This window comes from Nicotiana tomentosiformis, chromosome 6, assembly GCF_000390325.3.
Source record: "Nicotiana tomentosiformis chromosome 6, ASM39032v3, whole genome shotgun sequence".
Taxonomy (NCBI): Eukaryota; Viridiplantae; Streptophyta; class Magnoliopsida; order Solanales; family Solanaceae; genus Nicotiana; species Nicotiana tomentosiformis.
In genome coordinates this window covers 132412998-132440859 of record NC_090817.1, presented here as the reverse complement: position 1 = coordinate 132440859, position 27862 = coordinate 132412998, and the positions used below count along the sequence as shown (strand labels likewise).

At 42.8% G+C, this 27862-nt stretch overlaps 1 protein-coding gene across 1 annotated transcript; it reads left to right on the top strand.

Annotated features, from left to right (window-relative positions):
* The first annotated feature begins 19807 nt into the window (after nucleotides 1–19807).
* On the top strand, nucleotides 19808–20164 carry LOC138894790 (uncharacterized). The gene has a single exon (XM_070179520.1). It carries the CDS (start codon nucleotides 19808–19810, stop codon nucleotides 20162–20164), a length of 357 nt encoding a protein of 118 aa, XP_070035621.1.
* The last annotated feature ends 7698 nt before the right edge of the window (nucleotides 20165–27862 follow it).

Sequence of the window (27862 nt, the reverse complement as noted above, 5' to 3'; positions counted from 1 at the left end):
GTAAGTACTAATAATAACTCATCAACAAGCAGGAGCAAATAGTTCTTCCACAATTCTTAATAATCCTAGATAGATCACTTTCTTTACAAATCGTAACCTTTAAAACCACAACATAGTATAAGGTATTGTTAGGTACCAAGTATTATTAAGCACAATTTATGCCGAGGTTGTACGGCCAGATCCATAATAATATGTATACTTCCGAGGGTCGAGCGGCACAAACCATAGATGTATATATCTACGGCAGAGGCGTTCGGCCCGCTCCACAAGAAGAGAGGATACTTTATAAGCATTTGACTCAACCGTTATTAAAGTCTAATACACAAGGTACCACAAATTGCATTAATGACCTTCTACAATTTAATCAACAAGTTCTAAATATTTTAGGCACTTTAACTAACAAGTATGGTGCCAACATTTCGAATAATTCATCATTTGGGTCCTAAACTACCCGGACAGAACATAAATAGTAGCTAAACACGGACTCTCGTCACCTCGTACGTACATAGCCCCCAACAATTAGAGGCAAATAATTATTCAAATCACCTATGGGGTAAATTCCTTCTTACAAGGTTAGACAAGAGACTTACCTCATCTCAAGGCTCACTTTCCGGTCAAACTTCTACTCTAAAGTCCCAACTTGGTGTCAAACAATCCAAAGCTAGCCAAACTTTATATAAAACAATCAATACGTGCTTAAAAGTTCATATTCTAACTATTAAAGTGATTTTCCAACCCTAATTGAAGAATTTCTAACATTTACTCCCGAGCCCACGTACCCGGATTTCAAAAATTTTCGAAGTTTGTTGTTACCCAATACCTGACGAACTCAAATATATAGTTTTCACTCAATTCCATAACTATTTTCGTGTTTAAATCTCATTTTTATCAAAATCTAGGTTTTTCATCTAACCCACAATTTTTACTAATTTACATGTTAAAAAGCTGCCTATAAACTATTTATTTAACTCATATTAGATAGAAATTGCTTACCTCAAATATCTAGTGAAAATCCCTCTCTAACCAGCTCCAAAATCGCCCCAAGAAGTGCAATAAATGAACCCCAAATGCTCAACCCCGACTTAAATGAAGGCTCCGCCTTCAGCAATTTTCGCACCTGTGGTGCCTCTGCCGTATTTGTGGTACCGCACCTACGGTGCTAGGTCCGCTTCTGCAGAATTCCTTAAGTCCAGCGAGGGCCACTTCTGCGGAAGGGATTTCCGCTTCTGTGGTCCCGCTTCTGCGGTGAGCGCGCCGCTTCTGAGTCCTCCCCAATCGCACCTACGCGTTTGCAGGTGTGCACGAAAACCCGCATCTGCGGTCCATGGCCAAACGTTGCAAAGCCGCTTCTGCGACCAAACCCACGTACCCGCGGGCTCGCACTTGTGGCCCAAACACCATCCTCGCTGATTGTAACCTCCTTGCCACCACCCTGTAGTATCGTCTCTCTGAGAACCAACAAGTGCGGATCATCAAACTGGCGAGCCTTGATATGCTCGAATAGTGAAGACTGGGCAACGACGCATGCAAGAATTCGGCTGGGCTCTGAAATATCCAACCTCACAAGCCTGTTATCCAAGAACCGAATGTCCAAAGCTAGTGGCCTCTCCTTCAGTGAAATGAATGCAAAACTACTCATACTCTCCGCCTTTCTGCTCAAGGCATCTGCAACTACATTTGCCTTGCCCGGATGATAAAGGATGGTAATATAATAATCATTCAGTAATACAAGCCACATGTGCTGCCTCAAATTGAGGTCCATCTGCTTGAACAAATGCTGCAAGCTGCGATGATCGGTGTAAACCTCACAGGACACTCCATAAAGATAATGCCTCCAGATCTTAAGAGCGTGAACAATCGCGACCAACTCCAAATCGTGTAAGGGTAATTCTTCTTATGGGGCTTCAACTGACGTGAAACATATGCAATAAATCGCCCCTCCTGCATCAATACACAACCCAAACCAACACGTGAAGCATTGCAATACACAATATACATCCCTGAACTGGAAGGCAACACTAACACTGGTGCTGAAGTCAATGCAGCCTTGAGCTTTTGAAAGCTCACCTCACAATCATCGGACCATCGGAACAGAGCACTCTTCTGGGTTAACCTAGTCAAAGGTGTTGCAATAGTTGAGAAACCCTCCACAAACCAACGATAATAACCCGTTAACCCCAGGAAGCTCCTAATCTCAGTCGCGGTGGTAAGACGAGGACAATTTTGAAGTGCCTCGATCTTCTTGGGATCAACCTTTATACCCTCACCTAATACAAATGCCCTAAGAATGCCAAAGAATCTAAACAAAACTCACACTTGGAGAACTTAGCATATAGCTTATGTTCCCCCAAGGTTTGGAGTACCACTCTCAGATGCTGCTCGTGCTCCTCCATGCTACACGAGTAGATCAAGATGTCATCATTGAAGACAATGACTATTGAATCAATATATGGCCTAAACACCCTGTTCATCAAATCCATAAATGTCGCCGGGGTGTTAGTCAAGCTGAAGGACATTATCAAAAACTCATAATGGCCACATCTAGTCCGAAAGGCAATCTTCGGATCATCTAAATCCCGAATCTTCAACTGATGGTACCTCGATCTCAAGTCGATCTTAGAGAACACCCTCGCACCTTGCAACTGGTCAAACAATTCATTGATACGCGATAACATGTGCTTGTTCTTAATGGTAACCTTGTTCAACTAGAGGTAATCAATGAACATCCGCATAGTCCCATCATTCCTTTTCACAAATAACGCCGGTGCTCTCCAAGGTGATACACTCGGTCTGACGAACCCTTTTTCTAGCAACTCCTAAAGCTGCTCCTTCTACTCTCTCGGAGCCATATGATACGGTGAAATAGATATATGATGGGTACTTGGAGCCAAATCAATACAGAAATCGATATCGTGATCTGGTGGTGTGCCTGGAAGATTAGAAGGAAACACATCGGAGAACTCCCAGATCATGGGCACTGAATCAATCATCGGAGTCTCTGTGGTAGTATCCCAAACATAGGCTAGATAAGCCAAGCATCCCTTATCGACCATGTGTCAAGCCTTCAGGAAAGAAATAACCCGACTAGGTGTACAGACAAATAAACCTTTCCACTGCAATCTAGGCAACTTTGGCATCGCTAAGGTAACAGTCTTTACATGGCAATCAAGAATGGTGTGATATGGAGATAACCAATCCATGCCCATGATGACCTCAAAGTTGGTCATATAAAGCAACAGAAGATTCACTCTAGTCTCATAACCACCGAACGTAACAATGTAGGACCGGAAGATCCGATCCACAACAACAGAATCGCCCACCGGTGTGGACATATCCATAAGAGTACCCAAGGACTCACGATGAATACCCAAGTAATGAGCAAACAAAGATGAAATATATGAATACGTAGACCCTGGATCAAATAGTACCAAAGCATCCATATCGCAGACAGAAATAGTACCTGTAATCACGGCATCTGAGGCCACTGCATCTGGTCGGGCTGGAAAGGCATAGAATCTGGCTGGAGAGCCTCCTGGATGGCCTATACTCGACTGGCCTCCACCTCTAGGATGACCCCTACCCACCTGCCCTCCGCCTCTGGGCAGTCGGACGACTGGTGGGGCAGGTGGTACTATAATAATAGGCTGCTGACCCTGCTATACTGCCTTGCACCAAAGCCTGGAGCAAAACCTCCGCACATGGATGATATCCCCGCACTCGAAATAACCTTTCGGTACGGTGGACTTCTGATCTGAAGTTTGACCCTGATAGCTTGAATACCTACGGGAGGATCCCTGAGTAGCTGGCGGACGGTAAGAACTCTCTGGCATGGCACTAAAATAAGGTCTCACTGGAGCACCCCTGAGGCGGCGGCAATGCTGGATATGAAGGCCTGCTAGACTGACCCCTCACGAACTGACCCCTGCCCCCAGTCGGGGCTCCACTAAACTCTTTAGAATACCGAAATCATTTATCCCTCGTAGCTTGCTCCCGGGCATGTTGACGTGCACCCTCGATCCTCCGAGCTATCTCTACCACTAGCTCGTAAGAAGTCTCCATCTTAACCTCTCGGGCCATAGTGGCATGGCTGGTAGTGGGCAATCCTGCAACACAACTCCACACTCTATCTGCATAGCTCGGAAGTATCATAAGTGCATGGAAAGATAACTCAGAGAATCTCGCCTCATAGTCGGTCATTGACATCTGGCCCTACTGGAGCTGCTCGAATTGAAATCGCAACTCTTCCCTTTGAGAGGGTGGAATATATCTGTCCAAGCAGAGGCATGTGAATGGAGGAGAACCTGCTGGTATGCCAAGAAGATAAGACTACCACCATCTACGTGCCCTGCCCTACAGCTGGAAAGTAGTGAAATCCACCCCATGGGACTCCAATATCCTCATGTTGTGCAGTCTATCCCTGCACCGGTCAATAAAGTCTTGGGGTTCCTCATGTCGCTCACCTCCAAAGAAAGGAGGCTGTAGCAGCAAATGGTATGGGCTCAGGTATGGCTGCTGCAACTGACTAAGCTCCGCCCACGGGTAGTGTGCCCGGGGTCTTATATACGGCAGCTGCATGACCTGGAGCCTAAGCGGTAGGGGTCTATGCTCCCCCGCACACCTGAGATGTGGCATGGTCTGCTGGAAATAAACCAGTCTGAGTCATAGTATCCATGAACCATAGCATACAACCTATGACCTCCTGGAATCCCGGTGCAGACATAGAATCCATCGGGCCTGGTCCTACTGCAGGCACCTCACCCTGCGCCTCAATAATGGGATCCTCTACTGGATCCACTGGTGGTGTAACTGGGGTAACTCTAGGATGCCCTCGTCCTCTACCACGAACTGGAGCCCTCCCTCGGCCTCTGCCTCTACCTCTAGCGACAGGGGGAGCAGCTCCTCCATGGTCCAGTATATCCGTTGTGCGCGTTCTCACCATCTATGGGAGAACGAGAGAAAAATACTTAGTAATACATCAACTGCACAATAGGAGATGAAGAAAAAGTAGTTTAATAACACCATATAACCTCTCGAAGATAAGTATGAACGTCTCCGCACCGATCCACAAGACTCTATTAGGCCTGATCATAACTTGTGAGTCCTACGTGAACCTAGTGCTCTGATACCATATTGTCACGACTCAACTTCTCCTATAGGCCGTGATGGCGCTCAACATTACCGCTAGGAAAGCCAATAGCGATCTAACTACGTGATTGTTTCTTTTAACCATTTGGAAATAGTTGATTTTTAATTATTGAACAAATGGGAAGTGATTTGTTTTATAAAAGTGAGTAATAGACAATGTAAGAGTAAAGGAGAGGAAATAATAAACATGTGTCTACTAGCATATTTTCCAAGACCTGGTGTCATAAGTGTATGAGCTACTAGTAGAATATACAAAACATACTACACTACTGTCTGAAATGAAGTAGACAGAATATAAATACAAAATAGAGACTCTAGGGGCAGTAGAACGGCTCGGGAAGCAGCTCACCACTAGGCCTCGGGATATCTGGGAAGTGCGCCGGTAGGACCGCCAGATGCACCTGCCTCAGATCCTCACGGTCAGTGCAGAAGTGTAGCGTGAGTACATAAACAACATGTACCCAGTAAGTATCAAGTCTAATATCGAAAAAGTAGTAACGAGGGGTCGACTTCAATACTTACTATCGGCTAGCACTTTGAATAAAGAAATTTCTAAATAACATGAGCACTGTAAGTACTAATAATAACTCATCAACAAGCAGGAGCAAATAGTTCTTCCATAATTCTTAATAATCCCAGATAGATCACTTTCTTTACAAATCGTAACCTTTCAAACCACAACATAATATAAGGTATTGTTAGGCACCAAGTATTATTAAGTACAATTTATGCCGAGGTCATATGACCCGATCCATAATAATGTGTACACTATCGAGGGTTGAGAGACACGAACCATAGACACATCTATCTACTGCCGAGGCGTTTGGCCCTCTCCACAAGAAGAGAGGATAATTTATAAGCATTTGACTCAACCGTTATTAAAGGCTAGTACACAAGGTACCACAAATACCATTAATTGACTTCTACAATTTAATCAACAAGTTCTAAATATTTTAGGCACTTTAACTAACAAGTAGGGTGCCAACATTTCAAATAATTCATGATTTGGGTCCTAAACTACCCGGACACAGCATAAATAGTAGCTACTCACGGATTTTCGTCACTTCATACATACGTATCCCCCTACAATTAGAAGCAAATAATAATTCAAATCACATATGGGGTAAATTCCCTTTTACAAGGTTAGACAAGAGACTTACCTCATCTCAAGGCTCACTTTCCGATCAAAATTCTGCTCTAAAGTCCCAACTCGGTGTCGAACAATCCAAAGCTAGCTAAACATTTTATAAAACAATCAATACGTGCTCAAAAGTTCATATTCTAACTATTAAAGTGATTACCCAACCCTAATTGAAGAATTTCTAAAATTCACTCTCGAGCCCACATGCTCGGATTCCGGAAACTTACAAAGAAAGTTGTTACCCAAGACCTCACGAACTCAAATATATAGTTTCACTCAATTCCATAATCATTTTCATGGTTAAATCTCATTTTTATCAAAACCTAAGTTCTTTTTATCTAACCCACAATGTTCACTAATTTACATGTTAAGGATCTACCTATAAACTATTTATTTAACTCACATTAGATAGAAATTGCTTATCTCAAATATCTAGTGAAAATCCCTCTCTAACGAGCTACAAAATCGCCCTAAGAAGTGCAATAAATGAAGCCCAAATGCTCAACCCCGACTTAAATGAAGGCTCTAGATTCAATGATTTTTGCACTTGCAGTGCCTCTGCCGCATTGCGGTACCGCACCTGCGGTGCTAGGTCTGATTTTGCAAAATTTCTTAAGCCCAGCGAGGGCCATTTTTGCGGACGGGATTTCTGCTTCTACGGTCCCGCTTATGCGGCGAGCTTGCCGCTCCTATGGCTTGTGCCGCTTCTGCGTCCTTCCCAATCACACATGCGCGTTCACAGGTGCGCACGAAAACCCGCATCTGCCGTCCGTGGCCAAACGTCACAAAGCTGCTTCTGCAACCAAACCCATGCACCTGCGGCCCAAAGCTCACGGGTGTGGGCACACCAGAACTGGTGTACCAACAGCCCTTTTGAGTCTTAACTCAATCCGCGTATCGTCCGAATGGCATCCGGGGCCCCGACCGAACGTACCAGCAAGTTTGAAATCATAAAATAGACTCGCTCGAACCTTTGGAATGCATAAAACAACATCACAACTAAGAATCACACCTCAAACCACATTGAATCAACTTAGGAACTTCAAGTTCTTCAACTTACTCCGAGCGCACCGAAATATACTTAAACTATTTGGAATGATACCAAATTTTTTGTGCAAGTCTTAAATCACCATACAGAAATATTCCCGTGCTCAGAATTCCAAACGGACCTCGATAATACCAAAACCTACTTCAAATCAAATTTAAAGATCTTTAAAACCTTTAAATAGTCAACTTCCACTATTAAGCGCTAAAATGCCCCCGGGTCGTCCAAAACTCGATTCGAACGTACGCCTAAGTCCAAAATCATTATATGAACCTATTGGAACCATCAAATCTCGATTCCGAGGTCGTTTACTCAAAACGTTGACCGAAGTCAAACTTAGCCTTTTAAAGCCAAACTAAGGAACCAAGTGTTCCGAATCCTTCCAAATCCCAAACTAACCATCCCCGCAAGTCATAATACAGTAAGAGCACATATGGGGAGTCTTATTTAGGGAAACATAGTTTTAGAAGGCAAAATGACTAGATGGCTGACTTTTGAGCAAACGACTCCAAAATAGAATTTTGATGGTTCCAATAGCTCCGTATGGTGATTTTGAACTTAGGAGTGTGTCCGGATATTTATTTGGAAGTCCGTAGTTGATTCCGCTTGAAATGGCAAAAGTTGGAATTGAAAGGTTTGGAAGTTTGACCGGGACTTGACTTTGGTGATATCGGAGTCGGAATGTGATTCTGGAAATTGGAATAGGTCCGTTATGTCATTTATGACTTGTGTCCAAAATTTGAGGTCAATCAGACTTGATTTGATAGGTTTCGGCATCGATCGTAGAAGTTGGAATCTCCTTAGTTTTAATAGGCTTGAATTGGAGTGCGATTCGTGGTTTTGATGTTGTTTGATGTGATTTGAGAGCCCAAAAAAGTTTGTATCATGTTATAGGACTTGTTGGTTCATTCGGACGAGATACCGACTGGCTCGAATGAGTTTCGGGGTGAGTTTTGAGCGAGTCCGGGCATTTCGGCACTCTGACGATGTTATGGGATAGTTGAAGTGCGGAGGGCACATATTAAAGTGCAAAAGTGTGGCCGCAAACTCCCAAAGTGCTGTAGCAGTAGGAATTGTACGGACCGCACTTGAAGATGTGCGGACCGCAGTTGAAATTGTGCAGTCCGCAGAATTCTTCTCGCGACCGCAGAAAGGTGATTTCGCAGATTCGATGGTCCAACTTCGGAAGCTTCTATCTTTTAATGTACAAGGAATTTGGAGATGATTCAAAAACAAAAGTTGTAGCCCTTTGAATCTAGTTTCTAGACAGTAATACCATTAATCATTTGGATATTTGTAGAGAAAGTTATGATCAATTTACTGAAGCATGGTAGTGTAGAGCTGCTGAAGTACGGCCGCACAATTTGGAGTGCGACCACAACACCTGGGATGTGCGACCACACAAGAAAATGTGCGGTCAGCACAATAGGGAATGGATTTTGTACTATATGAATAAGGGTTTCATCTTATTTTTCATTTTTGGACTTTGGAAACTCGGTTTGTGGCGAGTTTTCATGGGATTTTCAAGAAAATCATCGGGGTAAGTGATTCTAACTCGGATTCGGTTAATATACATGAATATATCATTATTTTCATCATTTCATTAGTATTTTGTGATGGAAATTTGGGAAAAATTGTAGAAATTTTATAAAACAAAAATTTAACATTTTGAGGTCGATTCGTTATCGGAATTTGGTAAATTTGGTATGGTTGAACTCGTATCGGAATGGATGTTCGAATTTTATAAAAATTTTGTCGGGTTCCGAGAGGCCAGCCCCGCGTTGACTTTTTAATGTGAAAATTTAAGTTAACATTTTATTATCCAGAATTGTCTTCGTTGAATTTTAATGAAGTTATACAATTAAATTGGTTAGATTTGAGTTGTATGGAGGTCAATTCAAGAAAGGAGGCGATTTTGGAACATCGGCCTAACTTCAAAAAAAGGTAAGTATCTTGCCTAACCTTGAGTGGGGGTATTTTCCCTTAGGCGTTGAGTCTTATGTGAACATTGTGTTATTGAAACCATGTACGCGAGGTGACGAGTACGTACTTGGTTTATATGTATAAATTATATTAGTTGAAATTTGTAGGCGCCCTTATGTATTAAATTGAAAATTTGTTGGAACATAGTAAATCCTTTATTTGTCATGCCCAAATCTTTATTTGTTGAATTTATTTTTATATGACAATTGGATATGATTGCCACTTTGATTTTTATGTGAATCCCATATTTTTATTGAGTTGATATTTCCTGTAGATAATTTCATTATGGATTATTCATTTGAAAATAATTTATTATGAAAGTTTAAAAGGAGGCATTAATCTTTGCCCAAAATTTAGATTAAAGAAGGCATTGTTCCTTGATGAATTATTTTCCAGTTCATGTTGTGGAAATTGGTATTGAGTTACAAAGGGTGTAAATCATATTGAGGTAAAGTATTAAATTGTGAAATATTATTCTGTTGAGTCGTTCACTCCCGGACATTTTTGTTAAGATTTGTGCATATTATGGTCGGGCCATGGGCTCCTTATTGTGGAAGTTAATGTATTGTTGATTTATGTGGAAAGTTATAATATTTGAGCACTTGATGTATAATTTGTGATATGTTATGATAATTGAGCACTTGAGGTGCAATTCATGAGATGTTGTGATATTGGCGCGTTATATTGTTGAGAGGTTTGTTCGGGTGTTTGCACGAGGTTTCTGCCGTGCTATTGTTACTATTGATGTATGCACATGCGGCGTGACAAGGCGGGCTATATATGTGGGTTTACGTATGTGGCGAGACAAGGTGGAAATATTATTATGCGCGTGCGGCGAGATAAGGCGGGCATTTACTTTATTATTGGGCACGTGGAGAGACAAGGTGGGCTATGTTGGGGATATATTTGTGATGACTTGTGATGGCCCGGGGGCATTGATGTTTGTTGAAATTTATTTATCATTTGGGACTACGAGATGGTACCTCGGGAGTGCCCTTTTTGTTAATATTTCTCTATTGTTGCACTTGCCTTTGGTTATTTTATTTTTCCATAATATGTAAATTCATGTGTTTTCCGTGATATAGTATTTGACTTAATATTAAGTGTTTTGTATTGCTTGTAGTGTTGTGTTGGCTTTTTCGTACGATACTTTTGAAGATTTGTATTTCTGGTTTGTACTTATTCTTGATGATTGATTTGATTTAAATAAAAGAAATTTCTATTATGTTTTAATATGATGAGTTTTACATCTAAATCAGTAGCTTATCTGATATTTTATTTAAATTAAAATATCATTTTCTTAACTCAAACTATTTCTAAAATAAACCCATTTCTTTGTTGAATTCTTACTTGGTTTAAAATTGTAACCTTACTTTATTAAAGATAAATTAATCATGTGGACTTTATGTATTGACATATTTAGCATGAGAGTTGTTCGTGCGGTTGTGATAGAGATATGGGCACGAGGTGCCGTGAAAATATGAAAGGGGGTTGAGAACCATATTTTATGATTATGATATAAGATATTTATTTGAAAGAGTTTTATATTTGAAGGATACTTATTTGAAGAAATATATTTGGAGGGTGTTTATTTGAAAAAAATATATGTGAAAGATTTATATTTGAAGGACTTGTTTAATTGGTTGTACTTGTGTTTCTTATTCGTCTGAGAAATGATTATGGTGTTCTTGCTGCCTTACTATTTATTTCACTAGTTGATTATTGTTGCTATCACTGCTATTTATTTTCGATTATTTTTGTATGCTATATTGCACATGTTATTTGACTAGTAAGTGTCTTGACTGTACATCGTCACTACTCCACCAAGGTTAGTCTTGATACTTACTGGGTACCGACTGTGGTGTACTCATACTACACTTCTGCATACTTTTGTGTAGAGCAAGGTAAATTTGGAGTCAGTTGACTGCTAGCTAGCTGTATGGATCTTGCTGTGGAGACTCAAGGTAAACATGTTGTTGCGTTCGCAGGTTTCATAGTCACCTTCTAATATTGTACTTGCACTGTTTTATCTCTACTTCAAAACAATTGTACTTATAGGCTTTCTAGTAACTCATTAGAGCTTATGACTTGTACTACCGGCTTTGGGAATTGTAAGTATTGTATAGAGATTTCTACTTTGCATTTGTCCATCGTTAATTAATATTGTTATTATTTCAATAAATGTTAGGCTTACCTAGTCCCTAAGATTAGATGCCATGATGACATCCTACGGAGGGAGATTTGGGTCGTGACACTTTTGCATTTAAAATAATTGAAACTGATGCATCATAAATTGGTTATGGTGGCATTTTAAAGCAGAAAAAAGATGACAAAGAGCAAATTGTTGCATTTGCATCAAAATATTGGAATAATTCCCAACAAAATTATCCTACAATTAAAAAAGAAATTTTAGCAATTGTTTTGTGCATTTCTAAATTTCAAACTGATTTACTAAATCAAAAAGTTTTGTTAAGAATTGATTGTAAAACTGCGAAATCTGTTTTACAAAAGAATGTACAAAATCTTGCTTCTAAATATATATTTGCTAGATGGCAAGCTATTTTATCTATTTTTGATTTTGATATAGAATATATCAAAGGGAGCTCAAACTTTATTCCAGATTTTCTTACCCGAGAATTCTTGCAGGGGAGATAAAATGCCAAGAAAAAAGAAAGCAGAAATTTCAGATCTTCCAATTCCTGCTCTTCCTTCGCCTGATGAAAATATTACTGAAGTAGTACCCAAATAGTCTGCTGCAGATGTTATTTTAAAACAACATACCATTTCAGTTACCTCCAAGCAACTCTCAAAAGGCGCAGCTGGACCAAGGCAGCCCAAATACAGAAAGCCATTAGACTATGCCATGAGCCGAGTCCCCCAAGTTCATATGATAGAAATTTCAAGACCTATTCCAATTTTCAGTCCAAAAAGATAGGCAGTCCTAGTTGAGGAAGAAGAATCTCAACAAGCTCAAACTCAACTAGCATAGACCATGACTTCTCCTTGGACAGAATAAGAATTCATGCAATGGCGCCAACTCATGGGAATTAAAGATCAAATGACCATGCTTGGCCTATTTAAAAAAACAACTGAGAGATCAATACCAATTATATAAAAATTATCGTTCCAATGTGCAGGCACAAAACCACGCATCTTCTTCCAACTCCGTGGCGGCCCAAAGTCACACGGCCTCTTCATTTCCTGTGGTTGCTGAAAACACCACACAGAAAATATTGGAGGCTACAAGCCCCATTACAGATACATGATGTCTATCCAACATCCCAAAAATCACAACCAATCAGGCACTTTCTTTACCAGTGCCACAACCTATTTCTTCAAACAAAGGCTCCTCCTCCGAGGAGCCCACTTATATTAAGAATGAAAGTGTCTACCCACTCATTCAGATTGAACCAGAGTTCTGGCATTCCAACCCCCAAGAGGTAGCTAAGAAAATACTTAGCCCTTCAGCCAATTTCATTCAAAATACCCATAAACATACCCAAAATTACTATGAGTTCATTCCCACAGATACCATATCCTGCTTTTTTAAGCCCCACAAATAAAAACAGACCCAATTATATGTCATGCATACTACAGTGTGGATTAACAAAATAATCTCACCAAAAGAATGGGGAACCCATCCATTCAAATACAAAATACTTTCTCAGCCTTTTGATCTGCAATTTTACAATTATTACGACTACCAGACAACATGGACGAATGCTTTCACCTTCTAAAACCAACTTGGAAAGCATTCATGGTTCATTCTCTGGAGTTATTTGGCTTATCTAGATTATGTTAGGGATACTACTGTAAAGACTCCGGCGGTTGATTCAGTACCCGTAGTCCGGGAGTTCTCCAATGTTTTTGCTTCTGATCTTCCAGGTATGCCACCAGATCGTGATATCAATTTCTGCAGGGATTTGGTTCCAGGTACCTAGCCTATATCTATCCCATCGTACCGCATGGCTCCGAAGGAGTTGAAGGAACAACTTGAGGAGTTTCTAGCAAGGGGTTCGTCAAATCGAGTGTATCAACTTGGGGTGCACTAGTGTTATTTGTGAAGAAGAAAGATGGGGCTATGCAGATGTGCATTGATTACCGCCAGCTGAACAAAGTCACCATTAAGAACAAGTACCTGTTGCAATGGATTGATGATTTGTTTGACCAGTTGCAGGGTGCCATGGTGTTCTCCAAGATCGACCTGAGATCGGGGTACTATCAGTTGAAGATTTGGGATTCGGATGTCCTGAAGGCTGCTTTTTGGACTAGATATGGCCATTATGAGTTTCTAATGATGTCCTTCAGTTTAACTAATGCCTCAACAACGTTTATGGATTTGATGAACAAGGTATTCAGGCCTTATATTGATTTGTTCGTCATTGTCTTCATTGATGACATTTTGATCTACTCGCGCAACATGGAGGAGCACTAGCAGCACTTGAGAGTGGTGCTTCAGGCCTTGCGGGAACATAATCTAAATGCTAAGTTCTCCAAGTGTGAGTTTTGGCTAGATTCTGTAGCATTCTTGGGGCATATTGTATCAGGCGAGGGTATTAAGGTAGATCCCAAGAAGATTGAGGCAGTTCAGAGTTGGCCTTGTCCTACTACGGCGGCTGAGATCACGAGCTTCTTGGGGTTAGTAGGTTATTATTGCCGGTTTGTGGAGGGCTTCTCATATATTGAGGTACCTTTGACTAGATTGACCCAGAAGGTTGCTCTGTTCCGTTGGTCCGACAATTGTGAAGAGAGCTTCCAGAAGCTCATGACAACTTTGACTACAACACCAGTCTAGTGTTGCCTTCTAGTTCAGGGATGTATACCGTGTATTGCGATGCTTCACGCGTTGGCTTGGGTTGTGTATTGATGCAGGAGGGGCGAGTTATTGCATATCCTATACATGATTTGGAGTTGGACGCTATTGTTCATGCTCTTAAGATCTGGAGGCACTATCTTTGTGGGGTGTACTGTGAGGTTTACACTGATCATCGCAGCTTGCAGCATATGTTCAAGCAAAGGGATCTCAATTTGAAGCAGCGCAGGTGGCTTGAGTTACTAAAGGACTATAATATTACTATTCATTATCATTCGGGCAAGGCGAATATTATTGCGGATGCCTTGAGCAGAAAGGCGGAGAGTATGGGTAGCTTGGCATTCATTTCAACAAAGGAGAGGCCATTAGCTTTGGACATTCAGTCCCTGGCTAATAGTCTTGTGAGGTTGGATATTTTGGAGCCCAGCGAAGTTATTTCATGCGTCGTTGCCCAATATTCACTATTGGAACGGATCAAGGCTCGACAGTTTGATGATCCACACTTGTTGGTTCTCATAGAGACGGTACTACAGGGTGGTGCCAAAGAGGTTGTTATCGGTAAGGATGGGGTTCTGCGACTCCAGGGTCGTCTATGTGTTCCTAATGTCAATAGCTTGAGGGAGAGGGTTCTAGAGGAGGCCCACAATTCATGGTAATTCATCGAGGTGCTACGAAGATGTATCGCGACCTGCGACAGCATTATTAGTGGCGACGGATGAAGAATTACATAGTTGGGTATGTTGCAAGGTGTCTAAATTGCCAGCAGGTTAAGTATGAGCACCAAAGTCCAGGTGGCCTACTCCAGCAGATGACTATACCAGAGTGGAAATGGGAATGCATTACTATAGATTTCTTAGTTGGGTTACCGCGAACCTTTCGAAAGTTTGATGCAGTTTGGTTCATTGTCGACAGGTTGACCAAGTCGGCACACTTCATTCCGGTGGTGACCATGTATACTATAGAGAGGTTGGCCCAGATTTATATTTAGGAGATAGTTTGGCTGTACGGTGTACCCATTTCCATCATATCGGATAGAGGCCCTCAGTTCACTTCGCATTTCTTTAGGGTAGTACAGAGTGAGTTAGGGAACCATGTAGAGCTCAGCATAACCTTTCATCCACAGAGCGATAAGCAGTCAGAGTGGACAATTCAGATCTTGGAGGACATGCTCAGGGCATGTGTGATTAAATTTGGAGGGGAGTGGGACCAATTCTTTCCTTTGGTCGAGTTCTCTTACAACAACAGTTATCAGTGCAACATCGAGATAGCTCCATTTGAAATTTTATATGGTCGACGATATCGTTCTCCCATCGGATGATTTGAGCCAGTCGAGGCTAAGTTATATGGTACTAATTTGGTGAAGGATGCCTTGGAAAAGGTAACGTTGACTCAGTAGTGACTTCGCATAGCACAGTGCCGACAGAAGAGTTACGCGGATCAGAAGGCGCATTATTTATCATTAATGGTAGGAGAGAAGGTTCTCTTGATCTCGCCGATGAAGGGGATCATGAGGTTCGGGAAGAAGGGCAAGTTGAGCCCAAGGTTTATAGGTCCATTCAAGGTGTTGAGACGAGTTGGGAAGGTTGCTTATGAGCTTGCTTTGCCTCACAGCCTATCAGAAGTTCATCCGGTTTTTCACATGTCTAAGCTCCGGTGGTATCATGCTGACAGGTTATATATGTTAGACTTCAACACGATTAAGTTAGATTAGAGCCTGGGATATGAGGAGGAGCCAGTTGCCATTATTGATAGGCGGGTTCACCAGTTGAGGTCCAAGAGTATTTCCGCGGTAAAGGTTCAGTGGAGGGGCCAACCAATCGAGGATGCAACTTGGGAGTCTGAGGAGGACATGCGGAAAAGATATCCACACTTATTCAGCAGTCCAGGTATGATTATAGACCCGTTCGAGGATGAACGTTTGTTTAAGAGGTGGAGAATGTAACGACCCGACCAATTATTTTTCTTTCTAGAACCCCGATCCCCTAAATAAGTCTCCACGTATGTGCTTTTACTATTTTATGACTTGCGAGGATGGTTAGTTCGGGATTTGGAAGAGTTCGGGTTGAAATCGGAACACTTAGTTCCATGGTTTGGCTTTAAAAGGCTAAGTTTTACGTCAACATTTTGAGTAAACGACCTCAGAATCAGGATTTCACTATTCCAATAGGTTCGTATGATGATTTTAGACTTGGGCATATGTTCGGATCAGGTTTTGGATAACTCAGGAGCGTCTCAACGCCTAATAGTGAAAGTTGTCTCTTTGAAGGTTTTACAGTTTTTAAAATTTGGTTTGGAATAGGTTTTGGTGTTATCTAGGTCCTATTGGGATTCCGAGACCGGGAATAGTTCCGTAATGTCATTTAAGACTTGCATGCAAAATTTGGTGTCGTTCCGGGTAGTTTAAGTATATTTCGGCGCATTGGGAGTGAGTTAGAAGAACTTGAAGTTCATATTTTTGATTCAATTGGTTTAGGGTGTGATTCTTATTTTTAATATTGTTTTGTGCATTCCGAGAGTTCCAGCGAGTCCGTTTTATGATTTCAAATATGTTGGTATGTTTGGACGGGGCCTCGGAGGTCCCGGATTCCATCCAGACGATGCGCGGATTGAGTTAAGACTCAAAAGGGCTGCTGGTGCACCAGTTCTAGTGTGCCCGCACCTGCGAGCTTTTGGCTGCAAGTGCGAGACAACATGTGCGTGATTTTGCCATAGAAGAGGCTTGTGAGTGTTTGGCCATGGACCGCAGATGCGGGTGATTGTACGCACCTGCGAACGCGCAGGTGCGATTTGGGAAACCGTAGAAGCAGCCTGGGCCGCAGGAGAGGTACGCTCGCCGCAGAAGTGGGATCCCATCCGCAGATGCGGCTTACGCTGGGCCTGTGGAGTTCCGCAGAAGCGGTGCCGCAAATGCGGCCAAATGACCGCACGTGTGGAAGTTCTGCTGGGTAGAACCATCATTTAGTGTCGGGACTCAACCATTTTGGGTTCATTTATTTCATTGCTTGGGCGATTCTTGGAGCTCTTAGAGAGGGGATTTCACCTAACACTTTGAGTTAAGTAATTTCTTTACAATGTGAGTTAAATAGATAGTTTATGGGAAGATTTAACATGTAAATTAGTAAAAATCATGGGTTCAGGTGAAAACTTAGGTTTTGGATAAAATGGGATTTAACCACGAAAATGGTTATGGGATTTAGTGAAAATCATATATATGAGTTCATAAGGTTATGGGTAACAACTTTCTTCGAAAATTTTCGGAATCCGGGCACGTGGGCCCGGAGGGTGAATTTTAGGAATTCTTCAATTGGGTTGGGTAATCACTTTAATAATTAGGATATGAACTCTTGAGCATGTATTTACTATTTTATATAACATTTGACTTGTTTCAAGTCATTTGGCACCGAATTGAGGGTTTAAGCACAATCTTGGACCGTAAAATAGGCTTTGAAACGAGGTAAGTCTCTTTTCTAACCTTATAAGAGGGAATTTATCCCATAGGTGAATTTAATTAATATGTGTTTCTATTTGGGGAGGGGGGAGGGGGGGATACGCATGCACAAGGTGATGAGAGACCGTACGTAGCTACTAATTATGCTTATGTCTAGGTATTTTTAGGTTTACACCATGCTTTGTTGACACCGTTATGCGTTTATGCTTACTAATTGCCTTGAATAGAGCTCAGATTAAGGATTTCATATTTTAAAAGTTTCTAGTTGAATTTATTGTTTTGGAAAGAATTGAGGGATATTAAGATAACTTGAGAAATCTATGTTCAACCATATCGCAAGTATATTTCCGCGAGAGGGGAAAATTTCCACTACTCTCATTGGAACGGGTCGTTCACCTCGGCAGGTTAATAGATGCATCTATGATTCGTGTTGTTCGACCCTCGACAGTGCATACAGTATATGTATATGTATTTTTGATCGGGCTGTACGTTCTCAACATAATTCGTGTGTAATAATACTGGGAGCCCAATTATATTTGATATTGTTTCATTGGCTGGAGAGGTTAAATGGTTAAATGAGGGAAAATGATTTGGTACTTACTATCGGTGAAAGGATTGTTTATTTATTTCTTGCTTCTCATTTCTATTATGATTTATATACCCCATGTTTAATTAGAATTTTATATATTTTATTGCTGGCCCATAGTAAGTATCGAAGTCGACCCCTCGTCACTACTTCTTCGAGGTTAGACTAGATACTCACTGGGTACATGTTGTTTATGTACTCACGCTACACTTCTGCACTAAATGTGCAGGATCTGATGCATGTGCATCTGGATATTTGTGTGGAGCGCATCCTTTACTACTACGAGACTTTGCGGTGAGCTGCCTTATGAGTCCGTTCTGCTGCAGCCGAAGTCTTTCCTTGCTTTATTTTCTATCTATTTTGTTTCAGACAGTAGTGTAGTATTCTTTTGTATATTCTACCAGTAGCTCATACACTTGTGACACCAGGTCTTGAAGATTTATGCTAGTAGTCACTTGATGGTTTTGGGTTATTTTACTTATCTCACTTGCTTCCAAATTTTTGATCTCTCATTTTTACTAAATTCTTACTTCTTATTTATGCACGAACTAAAAATCAACTATTTCAAATCTTTAAAAGAGAGGATCACAGAGTTAGATCACTGTTGGCTGGCCTAGAGGTAACGTTGGGCTCCATCACGGCCTATAGAAGTAATTGGGTCGTGACAATATGGTATCAGAGTACTAGGTTCAAGTAGGTCTCACAAGTTATGGCAGGCCTAATAGAGTCTTGCGGATCTGTGCAGAAACGTCTGAACTTATCTTTGAGAGGCTATAGGGTGTTAGGAAAGTACTCTTTCTTCATATTCTATCATATAGTTGATGTTATACTAAGTGTCTTTCTCTTATTCTCTCACAAATGGTGAGAACGCGCAACGACGGATGTTCCAGACCCGGGAGGAGCTACTCCCCATATTGCTAGAGGCCGAGGCAGAGGTCGAGGAAGGGCATCGGCCCGAGGTAGGGGACGAAGACGTCCTAGAGTGGCCCCAATTATACCACCAACGGATCCAGCAGAGGATCCTATTATTGAGGATCAGGGCGAGATGCCTACAGTAGAGCCAACCCCGGTGGATTTCACGTCTGCACCGGGATTTCAGGAGGTCATGGGCGGTATGCTGCAGTTCATGGACACTATGACCCATGCTGGTTTATTTCCAGCAGACCCAGCCACATCTCAGGCGGGATGGGGAGCAGAAACCCCTATTGCTCAGGCTCCTGAACATGCAGCTGCTGTATATCAGACCCCGGGCATACTACCCGTGGGCGGAACCCAGCTACTGCAACAGCCGTACCTCAGCCTAGACCAGCTGCGGCCGGTGAGCCGCATAAGCTATTGGACAGATGGACTAGGCTACACCCTCCTGTCTTCGGGGGTGAGCGACATGAGGATCCCTAGGACCTCATTGATCGGTGCAGGGACCGACTGCACAACATGAGGATATTAGAGTCCCACGGGGTGGATTTTACTACTTTCCAGCTGGAGGGCAGGGCCTGCAGATAGGGGCAGTCACATCTTCTCGGCAGACCAGCAGGTTCTCCTCCCATGACTTGGGATCAGTTTAAATGCCTTTTCTTGGATTGGTATATTCCACCCTCCTAGAGGGAAGAGTTGCGGTTTCAGTTTGAGCAGCTCCGGCAGGACCAATGTCAGTGACCGATTATGAGGTGAGATTCTCTAAATTTTCTCGCCATGCACTTATGATACTTCCTACTGATACAGAGAAAGTACGAAGGTTTGTTGCGGGGTTTCACTCCGGTATTCGGGCCACTATGGCCCGAGAGGTTGAGAAGGGGACCTCTTACCAGCTAGTTGTGGAGATAGCTCGGAGGATTGAGGGTTATCGTCAGCGGGACCGACAGCAGATGTCACAGGACAAGCGGTTTTGTCATTCGGGAGGATTCAATGGTGCTCCATTTAGGAGCAGAGGACATTTTGGGAGTGGTCAGCCGAGCATGCCGACATATCTAGCACCGCCGCCTCCTCGAGGTGCTCCAGTTTGACCCTATTTTAGCGCCATGCCAAAGAGTTCCTACCACCCACCAGCTATCCAGGGTTTTTCCAGTGGGTATTCAGGCCATCAGGGTCAGACCTCATGGTAGCAGTCCACCGCTCCGAGGGGTTGTTATGAGTGCGGGGATCCTGGACACATGAAGAGATTTTTTCCCAGACTTCGGGGCAAAGCAGTGCAGTAGGGTCAGCAGCCCATGATTTCAGCACCAGTAGTCGCACCAGCCGTCCGGCTGCCCAGAGGAGGAGAAAAGGTGGGTAGGGGCCGTCCTAGAGGTGGAGGCTAGACAGGTGGCGCTCCAGCTAGATTCTTTGCTTTCCCGGCCAGACCAGATGTAGTGGCCTCAGATGCCATGATCACATGTATTATTTCTGTATGTGGTAGGGATGCTTTGGTATTATTTGATCCAGGGTGCACCTATTCATATGTGTCATCTCTGTTTGCTCACTTCCTGGATGTTCCTCGTTAGTCCTTGGGCACTTCTGTTTATGTGTCCACTCCGGTGGGCGATTCTGTTATTGTGGATCGGGCCTATCGTTTCTGAATTGTTACATTCTGTGGTTATGAGACTAGAGCGGATCTTCTGCTGCTCGATATGACCGACTTTAAGTTATCCTGGGCATGGACTGGTTATCTCCATATCACGCTATCTTTGATTGCCATGCCAAGAATGTTACCTTGACGATAACAAAGTTGCCTAGATTGGAGTGGAAGGGTTCACCTGTCAGGAAACCTAATCGGATCATCTCTTTTATGAAGGCTCGACATATGGTCGAGAAGGGTTATTTGGAAATGTTCTATGCGGTCGCGAGATTTGGCCTACGATTGCAGTGCTATGGTCAGTTGTACCACATAAACGCGAGGGTTGTACCGCATTCGTGAAGAAGGAAAGAGGGATGGCCTGATGCTACACGTTTGTTCATCGCGATCGCGTGAGGAGGGGTGCAATCGTGAAAAGTTGAATCCCTATGCATCGTGTTCGCGCTTGACTTTCCACGTTCGCGATGGGTTAATTTTTAGCAGCTTGAATCTATTCTTCGCGATCGCGAAGAAAAAGGACCTGGGCAGACTTGTTTTAAATAAGGATTTTTGCCCATTTCACTCATTCCTCTCTTGCTTGGGCGATTTTTGGGGCGATTTAGAGGAGCCATTTTCATCATCAATCTTGAGGTAAGAGATTCCTATACATTGTGAGTTAAATACATGGTTTATATATGGATTTAAACATGGAAATTACTAAAAATATGGGATTTTGGTAGAAAACCTAGAATTTGGTATTTTTAGATTTTGACCACGAAATTGGATGTGGAATTTGGAGTAAATTATACATTTGAGTTCGTGGTGTTATGGCTAAAGTTTATCTTTGAAAACTTTCGGAATCCGGGTAAGTGGGTCCGAGGGTTGACTTTGTGACTTTTCGAGCGGAGTTGGAAATCATTATAAATTGTTAAATTGTAATTATTGGAATATAGTTTTATTGGTTTTCACGATTGTTTGACTAGTTTCGGATCGATAGGCTTTGGGTTTGAAGCATTAGAGTAGCGTTGGAACCGGTTACGGAACTTCGGAGCAAGGTAAGTCTCATGTCTAACCCTATGAAGGAGAATTTACCCCGTAGGTGCTATATTCTTATGTGCTACATGTTGTGGGAGTTACGCACGTATGTGTTGATGAGTGTCCGTGCGTATGCTAGAATTCCTGATTATGTCCGGGCAAACTTAGGTTCATGCCATGCTATAATTGTACTATTTGAGTTATCTTTACTCGTTTAATTCCTTTATTTCGCATTACGACTTGAGACTAGACTTGCATAGGGTGATAGACTCGCTATTGTAGAAATGTGACGAGCTACTTGATAACCTGCGGAATAATTTATGCTGCCCTTATGAATTCCACCCGCGTCGTGCGTTTTCATCGCAAGCTATCCTTAAAGTTCATAACTCACACGTTTATTCGTGAGTGGGCTAAAGGACCCATTAAAGCTTTTTATTCTAATGGGATCGGGTTGTTCGCCTCGGCAGGATTATGTAGCTACTCTTATGGGAGGGGGTCGTTCGCCTCGGCAGTATAATAAATGCATCTATGGTTCGTGTCGTTCTACCCTCAGCATTGTACACATTATTATGGGATCGGGTCGTTCGCCTCAGCAGTATCATATTCTTATGGGATCGGGTCGTTCGCCTCGATAGCGTCCTGCGTAATATTTGACAAGAAACCAGCGTATTCGTGTATTTTCCTGATTTGAGTTGTGACGACCTATCTGGTGATTTCTATTTCATATATACTCCGGTTGAGGCGGTAACTGATAATTGAGAGCTTGAGTTTACTGTTAAGAGGAAGATTGTACCACGTACCTATATTTGTTAATACTGTTTATTACCATGCCGTATATTTGTTTACTTCCTACTGTATTTAATTTATTAGACCACTAGTACGTGTCGATGTCGACCCCTCGTCACTACTCCTCCGAGGTTAGGCTAGATACTTATTGGGTACGCGTTGATTTACGTACTCGTACTACACTTGCTGCACTTATTGTGCAGGTATATATATATATATGTTTGGTGGTCTTTTGGGCGCAAAGGCATTGCGGGGACTTTACGGTGAGCTGCATTCCATGTTACGATCCGCATCATACAGAGTCTCCATCAGAGTTATTTATATTCTCTTGTCTAACTTGTATTCCAGACATATGTTGTAATTTATTATATTCCTAGTAGATGCTCATGCACTTATGACACCGGATTTTGGGGTTGTTCTAGAAATTGTTTATGGATTGTTTTACATTGGCACACTTTTACCTTATATTTACATTAAACCGCAAGTAACTACGACTTATTTTAATGCACTGACCTATCTATTTAAACATGGATTATGATTTTAAAAATAATAAAAATAAATAATTAAGTGTTGGCGAGCCTAACGGCGACGTTGGGCGCCATCACGACCTATAATGGATTTTGGGTCTTGACATATTTCCACTTAGATAACTAGCTTGAAATATTATATGCAGGAAACTAAAACATAAAAAGAAGCTACTAATTAAACACTAACTAATAAGAAAACAAACATAAAGAAGCTACAATATAAAAAATTATCGAAAGCATAATGAATATACATAATGAGGAAGAAAGAGAAGATATATACATACTGAGAGAAGAATAAGAAAATAGTATCAAGTAATTACAAGCCAAATGTCTCAGAATCATCAAATAAGATCAAATAAACTCCACCCCCTGAATAGAAATAAGCATTATCCCCAATGCTTAACAAAATAAGAGTAAAGGAAGGGAAAGAGAGAAAAAGACTCCCTATGGCTCCTTGGACATCTTTGTGTCCCCAGCAATGTCACCACCCTCAGTATCTTCCAACTAGATCCCATCATCCTCAACTCTGGGAGTGACTGGGTTGGTGAACAATTGGCGCACTGCCTCTGCAGTATCGGCACCAAAGTCTGGATTGTCAAACTGGCCAGCTGGTACCACCGGTGCTGTTGGTATTGTAAGATCTGGGCCTGGCTAGTGTGGGTCAATCAGCATGTCAAATGGAATATCTCCGGCTGCAACAAGCTTGGTAACTTGTCTCTGGAGCTTGTCCACTAATTTCTTGGAGGACTGAGACCTTCTCATCTTCTTTAATTCTTTTCCCAACTCTTCGATCACTGACTCATGTTGTACCAATGTAGCCATGATGGTGTTCTGGTTTTCCAGGTGCTTCTTCAATGTATCTTCCACTGATGGGGGCATCTGAGGTGCCGGAATAGAAGACTACGCTACAACAGTACTGGATAATTTAGGCAATTTTGCAGTAGCTGTCTGCATTTAATTGTTGAGGCTCGCCAATGTCTAGGAGACTCGCAATGCAGAAAATGGAGCATTAGGCATGGGCACCGGCTTCAAAGCCGAGGTGGAACCTATGGCAGGAGCTGTAGTGGGAACTGAAGATGGTGGTAGAGGCATAACTGCGGCACTAAATGAGCCGAAGATGATGGAATATCAACTACCTCTGCAACTACCACTGGTGGCTCATCAGACTGCCCTGTGGTGATAGACGACTGACCCTTTTTCTTAGGGTTGTGTGCATCCATCAGTGAGTACCATGAGAAACGTTTCTTCGGCCGCACCTTTATATCAAAGTCCCTCGGCTCTACCCTTGCATCGTGAGATACTTTGTAATAGTGTTCGAATATAGGTATGATGTGTCAACTTGCCGAGCGATCATGGAGATGTTAGTCGACATCGCGGCACCCACATTCATAGGGTACCCGGCCATGATGATTTCAGCTAGAACTGCCCAAGGGATCAGAAGATATGTCTCATTCTGGCACGGGTCTAGTCTGCTGCATACAAAGGTTTGCCACCCCTTTGCCTCATAGCTCAGAGTGCTCCTGCAAATAGAAACCCCTACTGTGATCCAAGGTGGTGGTGGCCCAGGAGCTGCTAGAATCTCTGATAGCCAAGGACGAGTTGCATACCCAAGTTCACACTTCTCTAAGTACTTTGTGGGCTCGATATCATCAAATCCCAAGTATGTGTTCAATGTGTGCTGATCAAATCGCACCTTGAGGTTTCTCCCTTTCGTCACCTTTGTCCTTTTCTTGATATGCGCCACATTGGTGTAGAATTCTCGGACAAGGTACTCCTTAGCATCCACCACGCTCTGGGTAAACACATCCATCCTTTGCATTCTCTAAACTATCTCAACAATACCAGGTTATACCTCTCAAGATCTTTCAACTGAAACTGTCGCTCAAGAGTGAGCGACCTCACTGGCCACCACTTACGAAAAATGGTGAAGGCTGCCAAACTGACAAAATGGTCCTCCCATATCTCTTTCTTCTTCGACCTTTCGAGTCCGGTAACTATAGCATCTCCCCCCGCCATCATCGGGGATATCCTGAACTTGTGTCTCCGGTGCCTCAGGGACAGGTGTAGTGGAAGGCTCAGAAGCCTGACTAGCACTTTTCAAACCCTCGGAAGTGTTGTGACTTGTCCCTGAGCAGATACCTTCCTGGTGGCCTTGACTAGACAGCCGACTGCTCATGTACAAAGGTTGAGTTGCCCTCTGATGCTTCCCTAGATGGGGCATAAGAACTGGTCTCGGAAAGATTTGCACCTCTCCCTCTGTTGGTTGTTATTTTCTTTCTGATTTCATATTGTTGGGAACTAGGTAAGGGTCTCTTCTCTTGTCCCCGAGAAGGGTCAACCCTTCCTTTCGAAGTATCGCCTCTGCCTCTAGATCGAACCATTTTCTGTACCAAGCAAAGGCGATTATTAGTTGCAATTCAAGTTCAGACATACAATGAATGTAAAGACATGCCAGAAGATACAGTGAGGAACACAGTTAAAACATACTTGCAGGATAGGGATTTGCGGTCCGCACATTTTTCATTGCGGCTGTAGAAAGGTCCTTGCGGACCACACAATTTTCTTTTGCGATCACAGCTTTGGATTGCGTCCGCACATTTTGTCTTGCGGCTGCAACTCAGATACCATAAATATTCCAACTCATTGATAACAGAGAATTGGTTGTTTTGCGACCGCAACCTATTTTTTGCAGACCACACTTCTTGTCTTGCGGCTGCACATTGAATCACAAATATCACCCTTCTCTGAAGACAAGAAAAGAGTTGTTTTGCGGCCGCAATGAAAATTTTACGGTACGCATAATTTTTCTTGCGGCCGCAGACTCATGCTTAATTAAACTTACCTAGAATCAACTTCTGCGGACGACACAATTTCTTATGAGGCCCCAAATTCCAATGGGTTGAGTGCCCGACACCAAGTCAATACCAAAATCAATATTCCTGTAGGGTGGCATACCTGGCCGGTCTGCAGGAAATATATCCAAAAAGTCTCGCACTACCAGTATTGAATCATTAGTAGGAGTATCTACATCAACATCTCTCACATAGGCCAAATATGACAAACACCCCTTCCCAACTATACGTTGGGCTTTCAAATAAAAAATTACCCTGCTTGGAACATAATCTAAAGAACCTCTCCATTCGACCTTCGGCAACCCTGGCATTGCCAATATCACAGTTTTTACGTGACAGTCCATAATAGCATGACATGAAGACAACCAATTCATACCCAAGATTACATCGAAGTCAACCATACTGAGCAATAAGAGATCAACTCTAGTCTTCAGTCCCCCAATAGTTACCACACACGACCAATACACACGGTCCACAATAATAGTATCGCCCACCAGTGTAGACACACGAACAGGTGAAATTAAGGACTTACAGGGCATATCCAGATAATGAGTAAAGTACAATGATACATACGAATAAGTAGAACCATGGTCAAATAATATAGAAGCTTTCTTGTAGCACACTGAGACAACACGTGTGATCATTACATCTGAAGCAACGATATCTGGCCTGGCAGGAAGAGCATAAAATCGGGCCTGACCGCCACCAGATCGGCCTCCCCCTCTTGGGCAACCCCTAGCTGACTGAGCCCCACCCTGAGGTGGTTGGGCGAGTGGTGTAACTATTGGTGCTGGTGCCATCGGCCGAGAACTCTGTTGTGGATCCCCACTCAACAGCCTAGGGCAATCTCTCTTGATATGACCAAAGTCTCCGCATTCGAAACAATCCCTCCTATGACAAAACTGCGGCTCATGATAACCCGAGGAATTACCTGTAGAAGCCTGAGTAGACTAGGCATGGTGAGAACTCTGCACTTGTAGTGCACTGAATGAAGACTAGCCTGAGTGAGCATTGTAAGAACCGTGGCTAGCTGATGCACCACGATGAGCTGGACGAGTCTTCATAGCGGGCTTATAAGTGCCACCCTTGTTATGGTAGGACTGCCCCCAGAAGGTACCCCACTGAAACTGCCCGAACCTCGAGGCATCTTGGCCTCCATCTTACCACGCTCCTGGCTATGGACCACCTCTATCTGCTGAGCAATGTCAACCACCTCATCAAAAATGGCACCAGATAGCTCTCCCTTGTCATAAGCAACCGCAGCTGATACGTGAGGCCATCAATGAACCTCTTAATCCTCTCCCTATCAGTGGGAACCAACCAAACTGTGTGATGATCAAACTCAGAAAACCCCATCTCGTACTGGATCACAGACATGCCATCCTGCCGAAACTGCTCAAACTGTCTGTGCAGTTCCTCCCTGTGAGACTGCGGCACGAACTTCTCCAAAAAGAGAACAGAAAACTCCTGTAATGTAAGTGATACCGCACCGACTGGCCTACGCCTCTCAGAAGCCTCCCACCATCTGAAGGAAACCCCAGAAAATAGATAAGTAGTGAACGAGACCCCCACTGGTCTCTAGAAAACCCGCTGTCTGAAGCATCCGCTGGCACTTATCCAGAAAACCCTAAGCATCCTCTAACGCAGCACCGCTAAATGATGGAGGTAGAAGCCTCCCAAATCTCTCAAGTCTCATCTGCTCATTATCTGCCATAACGGGGACTACCAGGGCCTGAGCAACTGCAACCGACTGGGCTGGTAGTGCCCCCGGTATCTGAAGTCCCTGCACTACCTACTCTGGAGTACGGGCAACAGGGATATGAGTACCTCCCCCGGCCTGAGAAGTAGCTAGTGTGGCCTGAGATGAAACAACTTGAGAAAGGCCAGTGCAAACATTCAATATCTATGCTAGAGCCTCTTGAAGGCCTGGAATCATAATAGGCACATCTGGTGCCAGAGCTGGTCTCGCCG

Excerpts from the sequence above, each read along its gene's own strand:
- LOC138894790 (XM_070179520.1), top strand. The coding sequence starts at position 19,808 with ATGTCAGTGACCGATTATGAGGTGAGATTCTCTAAATTTTCTCGCCAT.